The following is a 14637-nucleotide window of genomic DNA, read 5'->3' on the forward strand; positions in this document are numbered from 1 at the left end:
ATGCCACCCAGAGACAACAAGGAAACAGCTCTTCTTTTACACATCCTGCTGTTGCTGATGGCTGATGAACAGTCTGCTGTTTCCTTCCACTGAAGAATATTTGTCTCCATTTTAGTAATAATTGAGGAGAAGCATGCAGAAAACAAGCATGTTGCCAGGGGAGACTAAACGGGGATCATCTGATTGCACCTCAAGAGCCCAGAGCTGTCAGTCAACATCAGAAACAGAGTTTCCCCGACTCCCCCTGGAGATCCCCTTTTCTAGGCAGTAAGCCACTGTGATCCAGACTTGCCTCATGTTGGAGTTAAGGACCTCCCAGAGACAATTCTGGGTTTGCAATTAACTAAACACATGACTACTTTTTGCTGAGAGAACAGATGGTTGTTTCATGTCATTTCTGAGACCAGGATGTAAGGAAAACTATAAATAATTCTCCAGAAAATGGAAATCCAACACGCTCAATAATCTGCAGTCTGGGACATGCTGTCTATTCCAAAGCATAGAATACATAATGCTGAGATGACAGCTGATCATAGCAAAATTGTGTAGTGTCTAATAATCCTGCAGTATGTTCCTGTGACTGACATTATCCATAATCACCATCTTGGATTTTTTATCTTTACTTCCTTTGTTGATTCTGTTCATCTGATACGAGGATGCAGCTGAATGCTTGGTGCAATAAAAGAGACTGAAGGATAACTGAAGGCACCATAACCACTAGCTCAGATTTGAGGAACGCATCTTTGTTTTTGAAGTTACTATGCTTTACAGTACTATGCTGTTATTTTAAGGATTCTACAGAGATTGATCCGTAACTGTTTTGTGATCATCGCTGAGACAAACCTGCTGCAGAGTAAATCTTTCATTCTCTGTTATCTCTTAAGGTTGTAGCTGAACTCTTGGACGGCCATGAGCATAACTCAGAGTTCTAAAAACATGAAAACAGCATTTACTCGCTGTACAAAAAACAAAGAAAAAAAAGAAAAATTACACACGCTGTCGAAATTGTGGTTTTAGAAAATATGAGGAAAAAAGATTTTATTTTAGTTGCTCCTCATTAAACATGTTTGTGTGTGTAAACAACAACAAAAGCAGTGATTGCTGACATTCTAGCAAAAGAAAACTAAATCTTTAGGTAACTGAAAAAAGCCTTACAACTATTCACCTAGTTTATAACATTCATATTTCTATTGCTGGTTTACAGAACCCTGCAAGCGGAAAGTCTAAATCAAACAAACGTTTTAATGTACAAAAAGTTCTGAAAGTCAAATAAAAGCTGATACAACATTACAGAAGAGTTTCTATGATTATTCAATAGACGATATATCAAGTCTAAACATACTTTCTCAGCTTATATTTGAGTTGATAGACAAATTAGTATATATTTATATATATTTCAGTGCACAACAGTCAAAAGTGAAACTGTTTAACGATAGAAAGAACGATTGCAGTCTTTAACAGCTCTGTCAGAGAAACGTTTGGATTTCAGCTTTTCCTTTGAATCCGTGACAATACTCATGCTGTGTTCGTCAAAACAAGGACAAAAGTAAAGCACAGTGACTACTGAGTCCAGGAAGCTCAGCACTGCTTCCATGTTGTGTGTGAAAACAGGTGAGAGGTAAAAAGGCAGTATGCTAAACTAGAGACCAGAAAATTAGCTTCATAGTTCGCCTCAGTCTGAGCGGACTGAAGGAAGCCAAAAGGAAAAGAAAAAAATAAAAATAAAAAGAGAAAACTTTGTTCACTTTTCCACAAAGAAGCATGTCTGCTTTTGTGCTCCTGACTTTGCATCTTGCACAGGAAAGCTGCTCTCACCACATGTAATAGCTGCGTGTGGTGTCCACCTGGCTGGGTTTGGTCTCTGAGGTGCCTTCCTTCTCCTTCTCACTATCTGCCTCCCACAGGTTAATAAGAGGAGGGTACAGCTCATTTAGTGGTATTGATGAGGTCTTCTGCATATACTTTTTTAGGGAGTGGTGATAATTTTTCCTCTTCCACCGCTTGGCCATGTACACGCCTAGAGAGGCCAAGCTGATGACTGCAAACATGCTTCCCATGACTGCTGCCAGAGCAGTGTTGGTCCCCTGATCAGATATCTCCACAGCAAAGGTCGCTTGCTTCGTTGTCACATTCACGCATGACTTTTGCATTTGTTGGTGGATGTTGGAGACTGTGAGGCACACCTCGTATTCGGTTGCTGGTTGTAAATGCGTCAGATTGTACTCGTGGACATCCACAGGTACCCTGGCAGTGTAAGTAATATGCGGGTTGTCTATTTTCATGGTTGCGGATGACCACTTGAGGTTGGAAGTCATTACATTTGAGTTTATTTTCCAGGAGACAAGAATGGAGTCGGCTTCTGTCTGCTTGACGTAGATCTTCATGAGCTGCGTGTTGTCTAACAGAGTACCGTTCACCTGTATGGCTGCCACTCTTGTGTCAACTCCCTCTGAGTTCTGAGCCACACAGGTGTATCTGCCAGAGTCCTCAACTTGGATATGAGAAATTTTCAATGTCCCTTCACTGTTGAGGCTGTACTTGTCAGACAGGGTGTCAATCATTATCTTGTTTCCCATCGGTGTCACCCAATAGATTTCAGGCTCAGGCTGGGACATAGCTCTGCAGTCCAAGTCCACGGTCATACCAATTTCCAAACTGAGATGGCTGGGGAAGGTATCGTGAGAAATCATGGGCAGGCACTGGTTTACTAACTTATTCTGCAACACCTCACGCACATGCATACCTCTGACCTCAGCTGGCATGGCACAAAACATGGACAGAGGTTCCATGAATCGTACTGCAGTTCTGTTGGAGCTCATCCACTGTATGACACAGTCACAGCGCAGGGGGTTGCTGTGGATGCTGATCTCACGCAAGTTGGGGAGGGAATCTACTGTGGACTGATAGAGGGCAGTCAAGGCATTGTTGTTCAGCATTAGACTCTCCAAAGCTGGGACATCACGGAAGGCCTGACAATTTATATAAGAGAACTTGGGGTTGTTGGTCGCCTCCAGCTTAGTGAGCTCAGGGAGGTTGTCCAAAGCATACCGGTCAATGGAAACCAGTTCTCCCATGTTGTTTATACCCAGCTCCTTCAGCCTCAGCATATTCCTAAAATCTCCTTCCTGAATCTTGTGCACTGGGTTTTTATTTAAATCTAGAAACTTGAGGTTGGGTAATTTCTGGAGGGCTCTCTGAGGTACTTCAACCAGCTTATTATCATAGAAAGAGAGGCTCTCAAGATTGTCAAGTCCCACAAAGGCATTACCAGGGACATCTGTCAAGTCCATCCCAGCTAAAACCAGGCTTCTTAGATTGCCCAGTGGCTTGAAATTAAAGTCCATAATTCCAACAACAGGGTTCTCTCCAATCATGAGTATCTCTAAGTTGGGCGTAGATTCAAACCACTGGCTGCTGATGGTTTTGATCCTGTTGGAGTTGAGGTGAAGCCTGAGCAGGTTACGAAGCCCAGAAAAGGCATTAGGAGAGATGGTGTTTATCTGATTGTGGTTGATGTAGAGTTCCTGCAGGTTGCTGAGGTCCTGCAGACAATAATCTGGCATTTCTGTGATCTGGTTCTCCTCTAGATGAAGGGTGGTGAGCTGGGACATGTTGGTGAGACCAACATCTCGAATGTTACTGAAGTTATTCTGGGACAGGTCCAGCTCGGTCAGGTTGAAGAGCTGCTCCAGCTCCTCACTGGTCCTGGCGATGTAGTTGCTCTGCAAGAGAAGGACCTGAGTCTCACTGGACAAGTTCCCCGGGATCCGTGTTAAGCGTAGGTCATTGCAGTCCACAGTGATGGCTTCTCTGTAGGTAGACTGGGGTGTAAACCAGGGTCGGATCTCACATACACACAGCTGGGGACACTCATTGCTCTGGACACAAGATAGTCCTATTGATACCAGGATCAGGCCAGCAAACACTTGGCCCAGAGAAAAGCAGTCTAACTTCCATCTAGCCATGCTTGGAAGGGACAGGAAGACCATCAAATGGCTTGGGACCAGGCTATGTTACAAACATCAACCAGACTTTCCACTGATTACAGGAAATTCAGGATTTAAATCCAAACGATGATGGAGTTGCAGGATTATCTGCACAAAAAAGAGAGAAAAGACAAGAGATATATGTCAGTCTATGAAGAACAATATGCAGAGACATCAGTTAAAAAACTTTTGGGGTGCACTGATTTTCATTTTTTCCCACCATCAAGGTTTCTTTCCCTGTATGAGAGCTACTAGGGGTGCAACACTGATGTCCTTCCTGATGTATAGTGGCATCGATTCAGCATTACGACATTGATCAGATGTAGATACATTAATCATTTGTTAGTTATTTTGCAGCTATGAACAAGTCAGACCGTATCCCTTCATTATTATAAGTTTATTAAAAGTTTTGTTTGAATCTCTGAATGAGAAAATGGTTAAATGCAATATCCTGATGTAATGCTCAATATTAGAAATACGTTGTTCTCTCAGCATCTTTTGTATTATGTGGACATTTTAAAGCTCAAAATATGTAATTAGATTATAAGAAAAGATTGTTTACATTTAAATTTCTGAGTGAGCTCAGGAATAACAATGTTAAATGGCCATTTATGTAAAACTGTATGATATAATCGTGTGATGATCAAACTTGTGATTTACACCCTTGATAACCATTAAAGATTCTAACATAATACACACACAAACATAGCAGACTTTTGTGCAGACTCCTATTCATCAGCAAGGATGTGTCCCGCTGATTTTGCAGTCTAATAAAGACCCAGAAAATACCCGTATCTAACAGTTTTTTACTGTTAGCATGTTAGCAGCACTGTGCACATCCTGACAGAAAATCTAACACGTACATTTAGTCTATCTTGGTTTTGTGTTTAACAACAATTCCTGAAAATGCAGCAATTAAACCAAAGCAGCTTGACAAGGAGCAACTGCTTCTCCACCATCTTTGTGTTGCTGAGAGTTATGTGCATCATCAACAGTTCTGAGAAAATGCAAGTTCAGCTCGTTACAATGCATGCACAAAACACTGCTCTGAACTAGCTGGAAACAGATCAGATTCCATCGAGGCCTTTCATCTGTTTCAATAGGCCCACAAGGGCTCCATCATTAGCTTCTCCCAACATCATTAAACACTGGGAGATATTAGTGTGCACCATGCCTCAAAGAAACCACTAAAAAGTTATACATCTTAATTTTTAATGCGACATCCTCAGCATTCTGAATTTGGAGCAAACACGAAGATAAAGTTTTCAGCAGGATTTTTTCCCAGATGAAGAGGTTTAGATGGAAGAATGTCAAAAATTTTGTGCTGTGTTCTTTAACTCTAAGACGGCTTATGACTACAAATGGGATTTACAAGGATGAAAAACCTGGATGCAGCCCTCAGTTACTTAATGGTTCAGAGAGTGGGGGCTTGAGTGAGGTGTGATGGGCATCTGCTCACCCATATGGCATTGACACTGAGTCAGAAGAAGTATTCATTCTTGATTCTTTTAACCATGAAAGAGAGCCACATTTTAAACTGCTTAAAGTGTATTAATGGGAAACACAGCCCTCTATTTTTTTAATCACTAAAGTAGCTTATTTATCTACCAGATGGATAACAAGTTAAATATTTGGCTCAACGGCAGGTCGATGCCGCCTGCTGCTGGAGGATGTTGCTCCAGGTGTGGGAAAGCAGGAACGCCCCCTTCATCCCGGTTCATGGCTGTGTGGGTTTGCTTTCTGTTCTCCGCTGCTTCCATGATCCATCGCTGGTGTCGATGGTGCTTTGTGACTTTGGCCTTTTTCCAGTGATGTGATTTTCCCGTTTGCCGTGGTCTGTTATTGCTGATTTCATGTTGTCCTGTAGTGCTCGTTCTTTTCCTGGTTGACAGGTTGACGCTGCATCAATGAACATCAGCTGATTTGTACACGTCACACAACATCCAGCAACACCTCTGATGAAGATGGAAGACTGCTGAGTCATGTCAGGTAGGCTGATAACAAAAACTGTCTGACAACATAAGAAATAAATCAGCTGTAGAAAATCCTCCTCATCACTAACAGCAGCAGCATCATTATGACATCTGTGCCATGATCATGTGACAGAAGGAATCCACTGGCTGGGCTTCACATGCAAAATTATTGCCTAAAACTCCTAAAAGTGAAAACAAATGGCATGTTTTGGTAGAGTATTGATCCGCCTGTTGTAAAACCTCAAGGAAGAAAACCACAACAACCAGATCAGTGGATATCCTTAAGTGGAAAGTGGAGAAAGTTTTTCTTTAGGAATTTATGTCATCTCTGGGAATATCTGGAACAAGATTCTTTATTTGTCATTATACAAGTGCAGGACACAGGTACAACGAAATGACTTCCAGTACAACCGGTCCAAGACTAGACAGCAACAACATGTAAGCACAAACAGGATCAGGCAGACGGAGGCAGCAGCCACAGTGCGGCGCGCCTGTATTAGCATTAGATGTAGATGGAAAAGATAACATGAGGGGAATAAGATGAGGCTAGAAAAAAAAAGGCATCTCAATGCTGAGCCTAAGGGCCCAGTGTAGAGATACAAGAAAACCACACCTCAGTACATAAAAGCACAAATTCAGACATTCACAACATAAGAAACACATGGCGGGGGGGAGAGGGTCTCCCATCACAGCCAAGTGTGGACGTAGCTGAACATGAGCGCATCCAGTCGACCCGCCGCCCGGGGGGTGGGGGGGATGACCAACCAAGGCAGTGAATCATCAGGGAGGTGTGTCTGTAGTGGTGTATGTGAGTGTGATGCATGTGTGTGTGCAGTAAGTGAGCCTGTGAACTTTCTCAGAAATCCGGCAGCTTGCCAGTGGCTGCCGACAGTTCGAATTTTGTGATACACCAGGAAACCGCCCGCTCCAAACAGCAGAAACCCAGTTATCATGAATCCGAATGTGTAGATGTCTTCAGTGTCCTCGACAGACAAAATCGACAGGCACATGACTTTCCACACTCCCCAGGAATCCATCACATATCCAGCCGAAAACGTTCTGCCAGGACAAGCAGGCTCCCCTACGCCTGTTTTCCGGTTCGAATAAATTTGGTCGATTGCATTTAGGGACCAGCTGATCAAATCTGTGGTTTTAGATTCTGGATTCAGAACAGAAGACAAGTAGCAGGGCAGAGCGGGGAGGAGGGGGAGAGAAGAAAAGCGTCTGCCTTCGTCGAGGGCCTGAACTCTACTGTTAGCACCTGGTGAGTCAAACCAGTTTAAATGTCGCCAGGACACATGTAATCCTCTCTAATATGCCTCAAGTGCTCCTTGAAACAAATACAGAACAACTCAAGTGAGAGAATTTCTAACCAGCTTCCCTTCATCACAACCTTTAAATGTAAATGAAACTCATGCAGGTCAACCAGAAGCAATGAGCATTTTTTACATTTTTATTTCTTTCTCATCTCATTTGCTTAACTTTATAGAATAACTGTTTTCAAATATAGTGAACAGACATTTAGTATCTTTGTGACAACATTGCTGAAGATTAGGAAAATTATGGTGCCAGCAACACTTCAGATATCATTTACTCAATTAGCTCTATTTAGGAGGCGCCTCAGTCAGTGTGGAGCCATGCAACAGAAGCACATTGTTAATGGTCAAGGCCAACTTAAGAAGATGCCACTTAAGAGGCTTTTCCAGCCAGAGAGCTAAGCAACCCATGTGGATGTACGTAAACTGCCTGGCAACAGCAGCAGCGCCGCTCTGCTCCTCCTATACCAGGGATTCCCTACGAGACGGGGAGGGGCATGTGGAGGGGGAAGGGGGGTCCAGGGATAACACAGGATCTTGTTTTTAAGCTAAAGCACTGTTTATTGTGACTATTGCTGTGCCAGTTAGGATTAGCAGATGGAGATCTGAAGGGGAGATTAGCTGGGGGTAGTCTACTGAACTCACCGAGGGGCAAAACAGGTCACTTAGCACTTTAATTAAAAGCAACACATCAGTGGAATCTAAGACTGCAGCCATCAAGACTAGTGTTAACGCACTGGTTATCTCATTATGGAAAACAGCAACTTAAAAAGTTTACTGGAATTTTCTCAATCAAAAAATATCCTGTTACATTTCAATAAATGAAATTTTATTTCTGTCCTGTAACCAGAAGAAAACAAACTACAGACTGATGTGGCTTTTCAGCATTTTCTACTCCTGCTCTGTCCAAGCAGCATCAGTTTAAGCCATCAAACACCATTCCTGCAGAAACAAGAACAAAAGTAAATGTATGTGAAATGAATCACTTAAAATGACTAATGAATGTTGTGGTTTGTTCCTCAAAAAATATATATGCTGATGCCACATCAACATACATATAAATGTTGATGCCTGTATGCTCATAAAGGCTTTATAATTTACCACACGTTATACGTATAAGGCAGATCTAGAACTAAATATCCATCTGCTCTTATGTTCCTCTGTTTACCACAAACGGGGTTAATCCAGCTGTTAATCTTAGATTCTTCTCATTCGGTTCCCATGCTGTCAGCTTTGTCTGTGCTCCCTTTTATGCAATGTAAGATTAAAAAGTTTCTGATCCCATTTAATACTGGATTTACAAAACATGACGCAGTTGTTCAAGTAAAAACTGGGTTAGCTGTTTTATTTATTTATTTAATGTTTTTTTTAATGCAAGATCTAGAGGCTCAGCATCAGCATCCTGCATGATGACCGTCTCACCTTAACCGTCCTCTCAACCTGTGATTAGGATACTTAAAATAAATCCACTGCTTTATATTCAACTCTTTCATTTAAGTTGCCTCCTTGGAGTTTTTGGTAAGTGTGTAATTTTTATTAGCCAAATACTGAGACAGGGGGCTTAACATAGGACTTAACTTAAAGAAACATACCAATAATTATTTTTTTCTCTCCTGCAACACAGTCTTTGAGCTAAAACTACTCATTTTCAGACAAAAGCTCTCAGTGTTTATCTGCATATTTAGGCCTATTTAGGCCTCAGTCTTTTTTGTTTTGTTTTATTTGTCAAGGTCCATGCACAAAAAACATTAATCTCAGAAGAGAAAAGATGCTTTGAACCAGATTTAGCTATTGGTTCATTTTCATCTGCAGTCCCAGGGTAGGTAAACAAAAAATACAGTCAATTTAAAATAATAGAAGTGCTTCAGTCTTCTGCTGATGCTACTGACAGCAGATTACTGAGCCAGATCATCACCGGAGGCTTGGTCTAATAAATGTACAGTTGCACAAGCTGATGGGATGATGATTGTTCTGAGATTGCTTACTGATCAACTTACACTAAGTAAACTAACACTAAAAGGAGCTTCCTCCTCCTCTTTTCACGTGTCAGATTTTGGCCCTTTAGTGATTCATTTCCTCTGCTCGTCTCTTCTCATGATGGGTCAGAACTTTTTTTTGAGGCCAAAAGAAATGAACCGGCTGAGCATTTTAATCATCACAAGAAGTCCCAAACAGACAACCGTGCTAACAGCTGCAGCCTATCACAGCATCTGTATGGAGGATTATTTATAGTGTTCTGTTCAGGACATTATTAAGATTAAATTGAGATGTTTATTAACCTGTGAGAACGGCACATGTGTACAGCATCACATTATCTACCATATGTGCAGCTCTTTGTGGTACTTCTTCTTTGCCTTTATCTGGGGTGTTAAGGAGTAATTAGCGTGGATCCCAGTTCACACTCAAAGTCCTTTTACATGAAGTAGCCAAAGGTGATGGAAGACGATGAACATTTTGGACACGTCATCATTTCATGCAATGAGTGTGAGCTCTGGTCAGCCCTTTACCTATGGAAGCGTATTAAAGGTGCATCAGTTAACTGACAACTGGATGCGAGACATTTACAGATGTAAATACACCTAATAAAATCACTTGTAGGGAGACTCTGCTCATATTTGTTAGATGATGACAGTGAATGTTCTAACCCAGGCCACCTCAAGAAATATTTATGAAGAATATGAAAGTGAGTCTTCTAAATCAGTGGTTCCCAGCCTGTTTTCCTCGGGGACCCCGTGCCCGACCCTGTGCTGAAACCATGCTGGTTCTGGCTGAGTCCTATCTATAAAGCCAATGTTAAATTAATTAAATTAACATATACTCTTACTTTTTTTCTTATAACAGGGACAATGTGTGGACATGAATCACAATGGCTCCTAATGTTCAAAGCCTCAGGGACCCTCTGTGCTCCTTGGGGTATCCCTTTGGGGGGTCCCAGCCCCAGATTGGGAACCACTGTTCTAAATAATCGTGGCTCGTGTTTGTGATGAAGAACCCACATCATGTCTCTCTGAGCCTTTCTGTGTTTTCACACAGTCACCCCTTTTACAGCAACAGGACAAACATGTTACAACTGAAGGAGCTTTCACGTGGTTTCCATGTGATGAAATAATAACAGACGACTGAGTTCAGGTCCTTCCTTGCTGGAGATGACTGGGCTATTCAGTCACATGGATTATTGATTTTACAGCAGCCTCTGTACTGCGCTGCTTAAAATACTTTCACCTTCAGCCAGCAAGTGCAAGCTTTCAGGAAACACTTCGAGCTTCCCTTTAAGTGAAATGATTCCAGTGGTTCTTGGTGGGACTGTTATTGAGATATGTTGGCAAGGGGAACAAAAAGTATCATAAATACACACACAGTGACTTAATATCACTTCCTCTCAGTAAAACTGTCAGAAAACTGATCAGAATTCAGAATGAATCAGAAATGATGGTACTTATTAAAGGTTTGGGTATACATGGTTAAGTGAGAGCAAACACTGGGCGGGCACTGTGTATTCTGTAGCGTGTTAACCATAGGTATGATGATGCTTGCTGGATAATAACTACATAATAGCAAACTTTTACTTATGTCGTGCAGAACATCTTGTGACATTTGCATGAACATAAAGCCTAAACGCCTTACAGACAGTCTAGCTGGTGTCTTTGGACCTAATCGGTTGCTGTAATTACCTGTTAACATGCAGAATGATTATTTTCTGTGTTATATTTGGAAATAAATTCGGTATCTGTCTTTTTCTTGTCCGTTGTCTTCTTGCTTATTCCATCCAGCCAATCATCAAAATGTCTCACTACATTAGTTTCAGATCTGTTGAACTCATACTGCAGTAAATTGATGCATTAAATTAAACTGATGCTTGGCAAATGTTTGTTTTACTCCATATAAGGTTCCAGGCTTATATATATCATTTTGATTGTGTTGCATTGACATTGGTTGTTGGGCATGTATTTGTTGTAGAAAAGCAACTATTGCAGGCATATACATGTTTATATAAGACTCTGGTCTTTTAATGCAACACCAGGATCATACTGACGAGAACATCTACAGTCTACAATCTACAGTCCGCCAATTTCTTTTTTCCTTCTTTTTAAACACTGACAGCCATTTATGATGAAGGTCGATAGAAAACAAGCCAGGAAAAAGAGCAACGGCATCCTGTGAAGGACCGAAGGCTGGGACACAACATCTTTCGGCCACTGTACACGTAGTACTTGCTAAACCAGCTGAGCTTCCTGCTGCCCCGAGTTAACCAACTATTAACAGTAGAACTGGACCAAATTTGGCCTCCATGACACCACGTTCGCTCTATGTATCCTGGCAACCAGTGAATACAGACTTAAGTTCGAACGATGCCTCCTCTTTCCTTGTTTGCACATTTTATTGGGAAACATTTCTAACTTTTTAAAGAGCCAAGCTGAACAGCTTGCTCTATGCATGTTAAGGTGTAAACTCGTTGAACCAAAGTTTTGCTCAGTGAAAGGACTTTATGAAGAGCCAATGATGGAGAATGTACCTGGAAACACCTGCACTGAAATGACAATGAAAACTATAATTACCAGTGAAATCACTGTTTGTGTTGAAAATGGCCGGAAAGACTTCTGCCTCTCAGATATTCATCCTCCTTTCCAGCATCCGATGCAGCACCATTGGTTCACTGTAAGTTGCTTTGAATGCTTATTTTATCTCAAAACAGCCTTCAGTTAAACACATTAACACATCTTGTAACAACAATGTGTATTTGTTATTGAACAGCTAGTTTAAATGATCTTGGATCCATTGGAATAATTAAAGCAGTTTCATCTTTGTGGCTAGAGTTTTTAATCAGGACTTTTCTTAAACAAATTCCTAGAAGTTCAACAAAAGACCCAAAAAATTTTTTAAAAAACTATTAACTATCTATGGTTTTATTTATAAAATCTGCCTGGAGTTTAATAACCCATAAATCTGTGGGGTGGTATATTTATATCTATTACTGCATTACATGCACCGTTAGGTTCATCATATACGAGCCATCAGAAATAATTAGCAAAACCTCATCTTTTTATTTTATATATTGTATTATTGCAAGCAGCTGTCTGTTAAGAATGTGCAGTTGGATCCAGTCCCACTTCCCTGCTTAGCACCTGAAAGGGTGGGAGAGACCATGAAAGGCTGCACACCTGCACACCATGGGTGCTGTTGTTAAAGCACTGATGTCATTCCAGTTGAAAAAAAGAAGTGTTGCAGATGTAGCCGCAGTATACTAAACTCACTAAGCTACATGCAGCTTACTTAACTCATTAACTAGCTGCAGCATACTAAACTCACCAAACTAGCTGCAGCATAAATCATGTCCTGAACAGACTGTGTAGCCTTCAAAGTACTAAAGGGTTAAAAGCTTAGCCCCTCTTCTTATAGGAATAATGGTGGAGGCTTGATCTGTGCAACCCAGCTACCCCCCTCTTTACCCTGCTTTGTACCCTCAGGACCTAAGTGCTGGTAGTGGGGTGGGGGCAGGGGTGGAGGAGTCTACTGTCTCCTAACAACCCCTCCCATGCACACACACAGACACCTGCAACACACACTCTTCTCTTTAGGAAGAATTTGTCATTCTTGAGTAAAAACAGTTGGTATGTGTGTGTTTGTGTGAAAGATGGTGTGTGTATACTTCATCCATTTGAATCTGTTTGCCTATGGAGCAAAAAAAAAAAAAAAAAGATCAGTCAGATGATCCTGCTTCTCAAGTTCACTCGGTTTTAATTGATTTAGCTTCTGTTCTCATAGAGATCTGTTCAGTGAGAAGGCAACGAGGGAAAGTTAGCAAGAAGGGAACAATCTGAAATCGAGAAAATCAGAATATATTATGCAATGAAGATAAAAAAAAAACATGTCGGTCTTTTCTGGAATCAGTTTAATTTAATTTAAATCTAGACTTAAAGTCCCTACTCTAATAGAGACCATAAGCTTGGTTCTGTTGCCGGATCCGGAACTGTTGAAGCTAAATTAATACTCTGAAACATTCAGAGCAAAACCTCCAGTCCTCAGGCTGAAGTTGAGTGATACAAGTCAGCAGCAGCCTCCATCGCAGAGCGCAACAGCTGCAGCGACAGAAGCATCGTTGTGAACCACAATGGACCCCCTGCTAACACAACCCCATTCTCACACGCGCATCTTCTGCACATGCCCTGTCTTTATCCCGAAGAAGAAGACTCGCCGACTTAGACCGGAGGAATCGAGACATCTGCCGGGATACTTGGAACATTAATATGCAAATCACATCACCACAGCAGCGCGCGCACCGCACGCAGCGCCTGCTGGCGTCGCCCAACGCAACGAGATCAAAGTTTGCTTTCTGAGAAATAAAAACCGACGCATTGTAAAGGGTTTTTACGTATCATTTGATTTTCTGGACGGTTAAACGTCTTCATATGGACTGAATTTGGAGTACAGACCCCAACTGGTGGGCTAAATCAGACTGCATCTGGTCTGTATGAAAAAAAGAGTATGCCCTTGAGTGCGTCTGCACCTTGAATATCTCAACCCCCTGCATCGTCCTTGTAGAACTAAGAATTGAAATCTATTTACGCAGCATGCAGGATATGATACTAACTGGTTTATTTTGTTCTGACTGCAACAACAGTTCCAGACAAAAGTAACGTGCAGCTGTGGAAAAACCTGCGAGATCTCACCTTGTTGGCATTTCAGTCCGATGTTCCCAAGCGCACAGCTCGTTCATCCAGGTATGCGCGTCAGCACCCCAAAAGATGAATATCACGGTGCCAGCTGAACAGGCTGAAAAAAAGCGTAATAAGACATGTTCCTGTTTCATACGAGGCTCAGCTTGTGTCTGTTTACAGCGAGTTGCGGCTTGTGTATCCCATCAGTCCCATGATGCCGTCTCCAACCTGCTGCCGGTTTGTCACCCTGATATTCCTCCGCACTGCCGTCGCCTGTTCCTGTCTCTGGAAACGAGGAAGAAAATGATAAAAAAAAAAAAAAAAAAAAAAAGACAAACACCTGGCGCTGTCCACACAAGTCAGCTGATTCCCCGGCAGGCTATTGGTTGAGAGCGCCTGTCTGTCACCGCCGGGCAAAGCAAAGCAGAGCAAAGCACCATCTGCTCCAGGCTTGTTGTGATGAGAACAAAGGCAGGAGAGGGCGGCGGGGCAGGGGCGAAGCGGGGGAACAGTGTGGGTGTGGGGTAGTAGCTACATGGCATTACTGGCTAAAAAAAAAAGTCTCTGAATATCTTCCAGTGCGTTTCAGCACAAAAAAAAGACTTATTAGACATTCGCCACAATAGGTGAAAAACTACTTTTCTTTCAAAGAGCCACATTCCCTTCTACACTGAGGAGCTGGCAGATTTTTACTGGATTCTCAAAG

At 41.9% G+C, this 14637-nt stretch overlaps 1 protein-coding gene across 1 annotated transcript; it reads right to left on the reverse strand.

Moving 5' to 3' along the window:
• Positions 1 to 1023: 1023 nt before the first annotated feature.
• Positions 1024 to 14337, reverse strand: lrrn1 (leucine rich repeat neuronal 1). Its single transcript, XM_041979638.1, has 2 exons — positions 13944 to 14337; positions 1024 to 4094 (listed from the first exon to the last, which is right to left on the reverse strand). Exon 2 carries the CDS (start codon positions 3987 to 3989, stop codon positions 1812 to 1814), a length of 2178 nt encoding a protein of 725 aa, XP_041835572.1. The 5' UTR covers positions 3990 to 4094; positions 13944 to 14337; the 3' UTR covers positions 1024 to 1811.
• Between the last annotated feature and the right edge of the window lie 300 nt (positions 14338 to 14637).

The sequence above is a fragment of the Melanotaenia boesemani genome, chromosome 3 (assembly GCF_017639745.1).
Source record: "Melanotaenia boesemani isolate fMelBoe1 chromosome 3, fMelBoe1.pri, whole genome shotgun sequence".
NCBI lineage: Eukaryota > Metazoa > Chordata > Actinopteri > Atheriniformes > Melanotaeniidae > Melanotaenia > Melanotaenia boesemani.

Bases quoted from the DNA above. Each gene is read 5' to 3' on its own strand.
- lrrn1 (XM_041979638.1), bottom strand. From the start codon at position 3,989: ATGGTCTTCCTGTCCCTTCCAAGCATGGCTAGATGGAAGTTAGACTGC.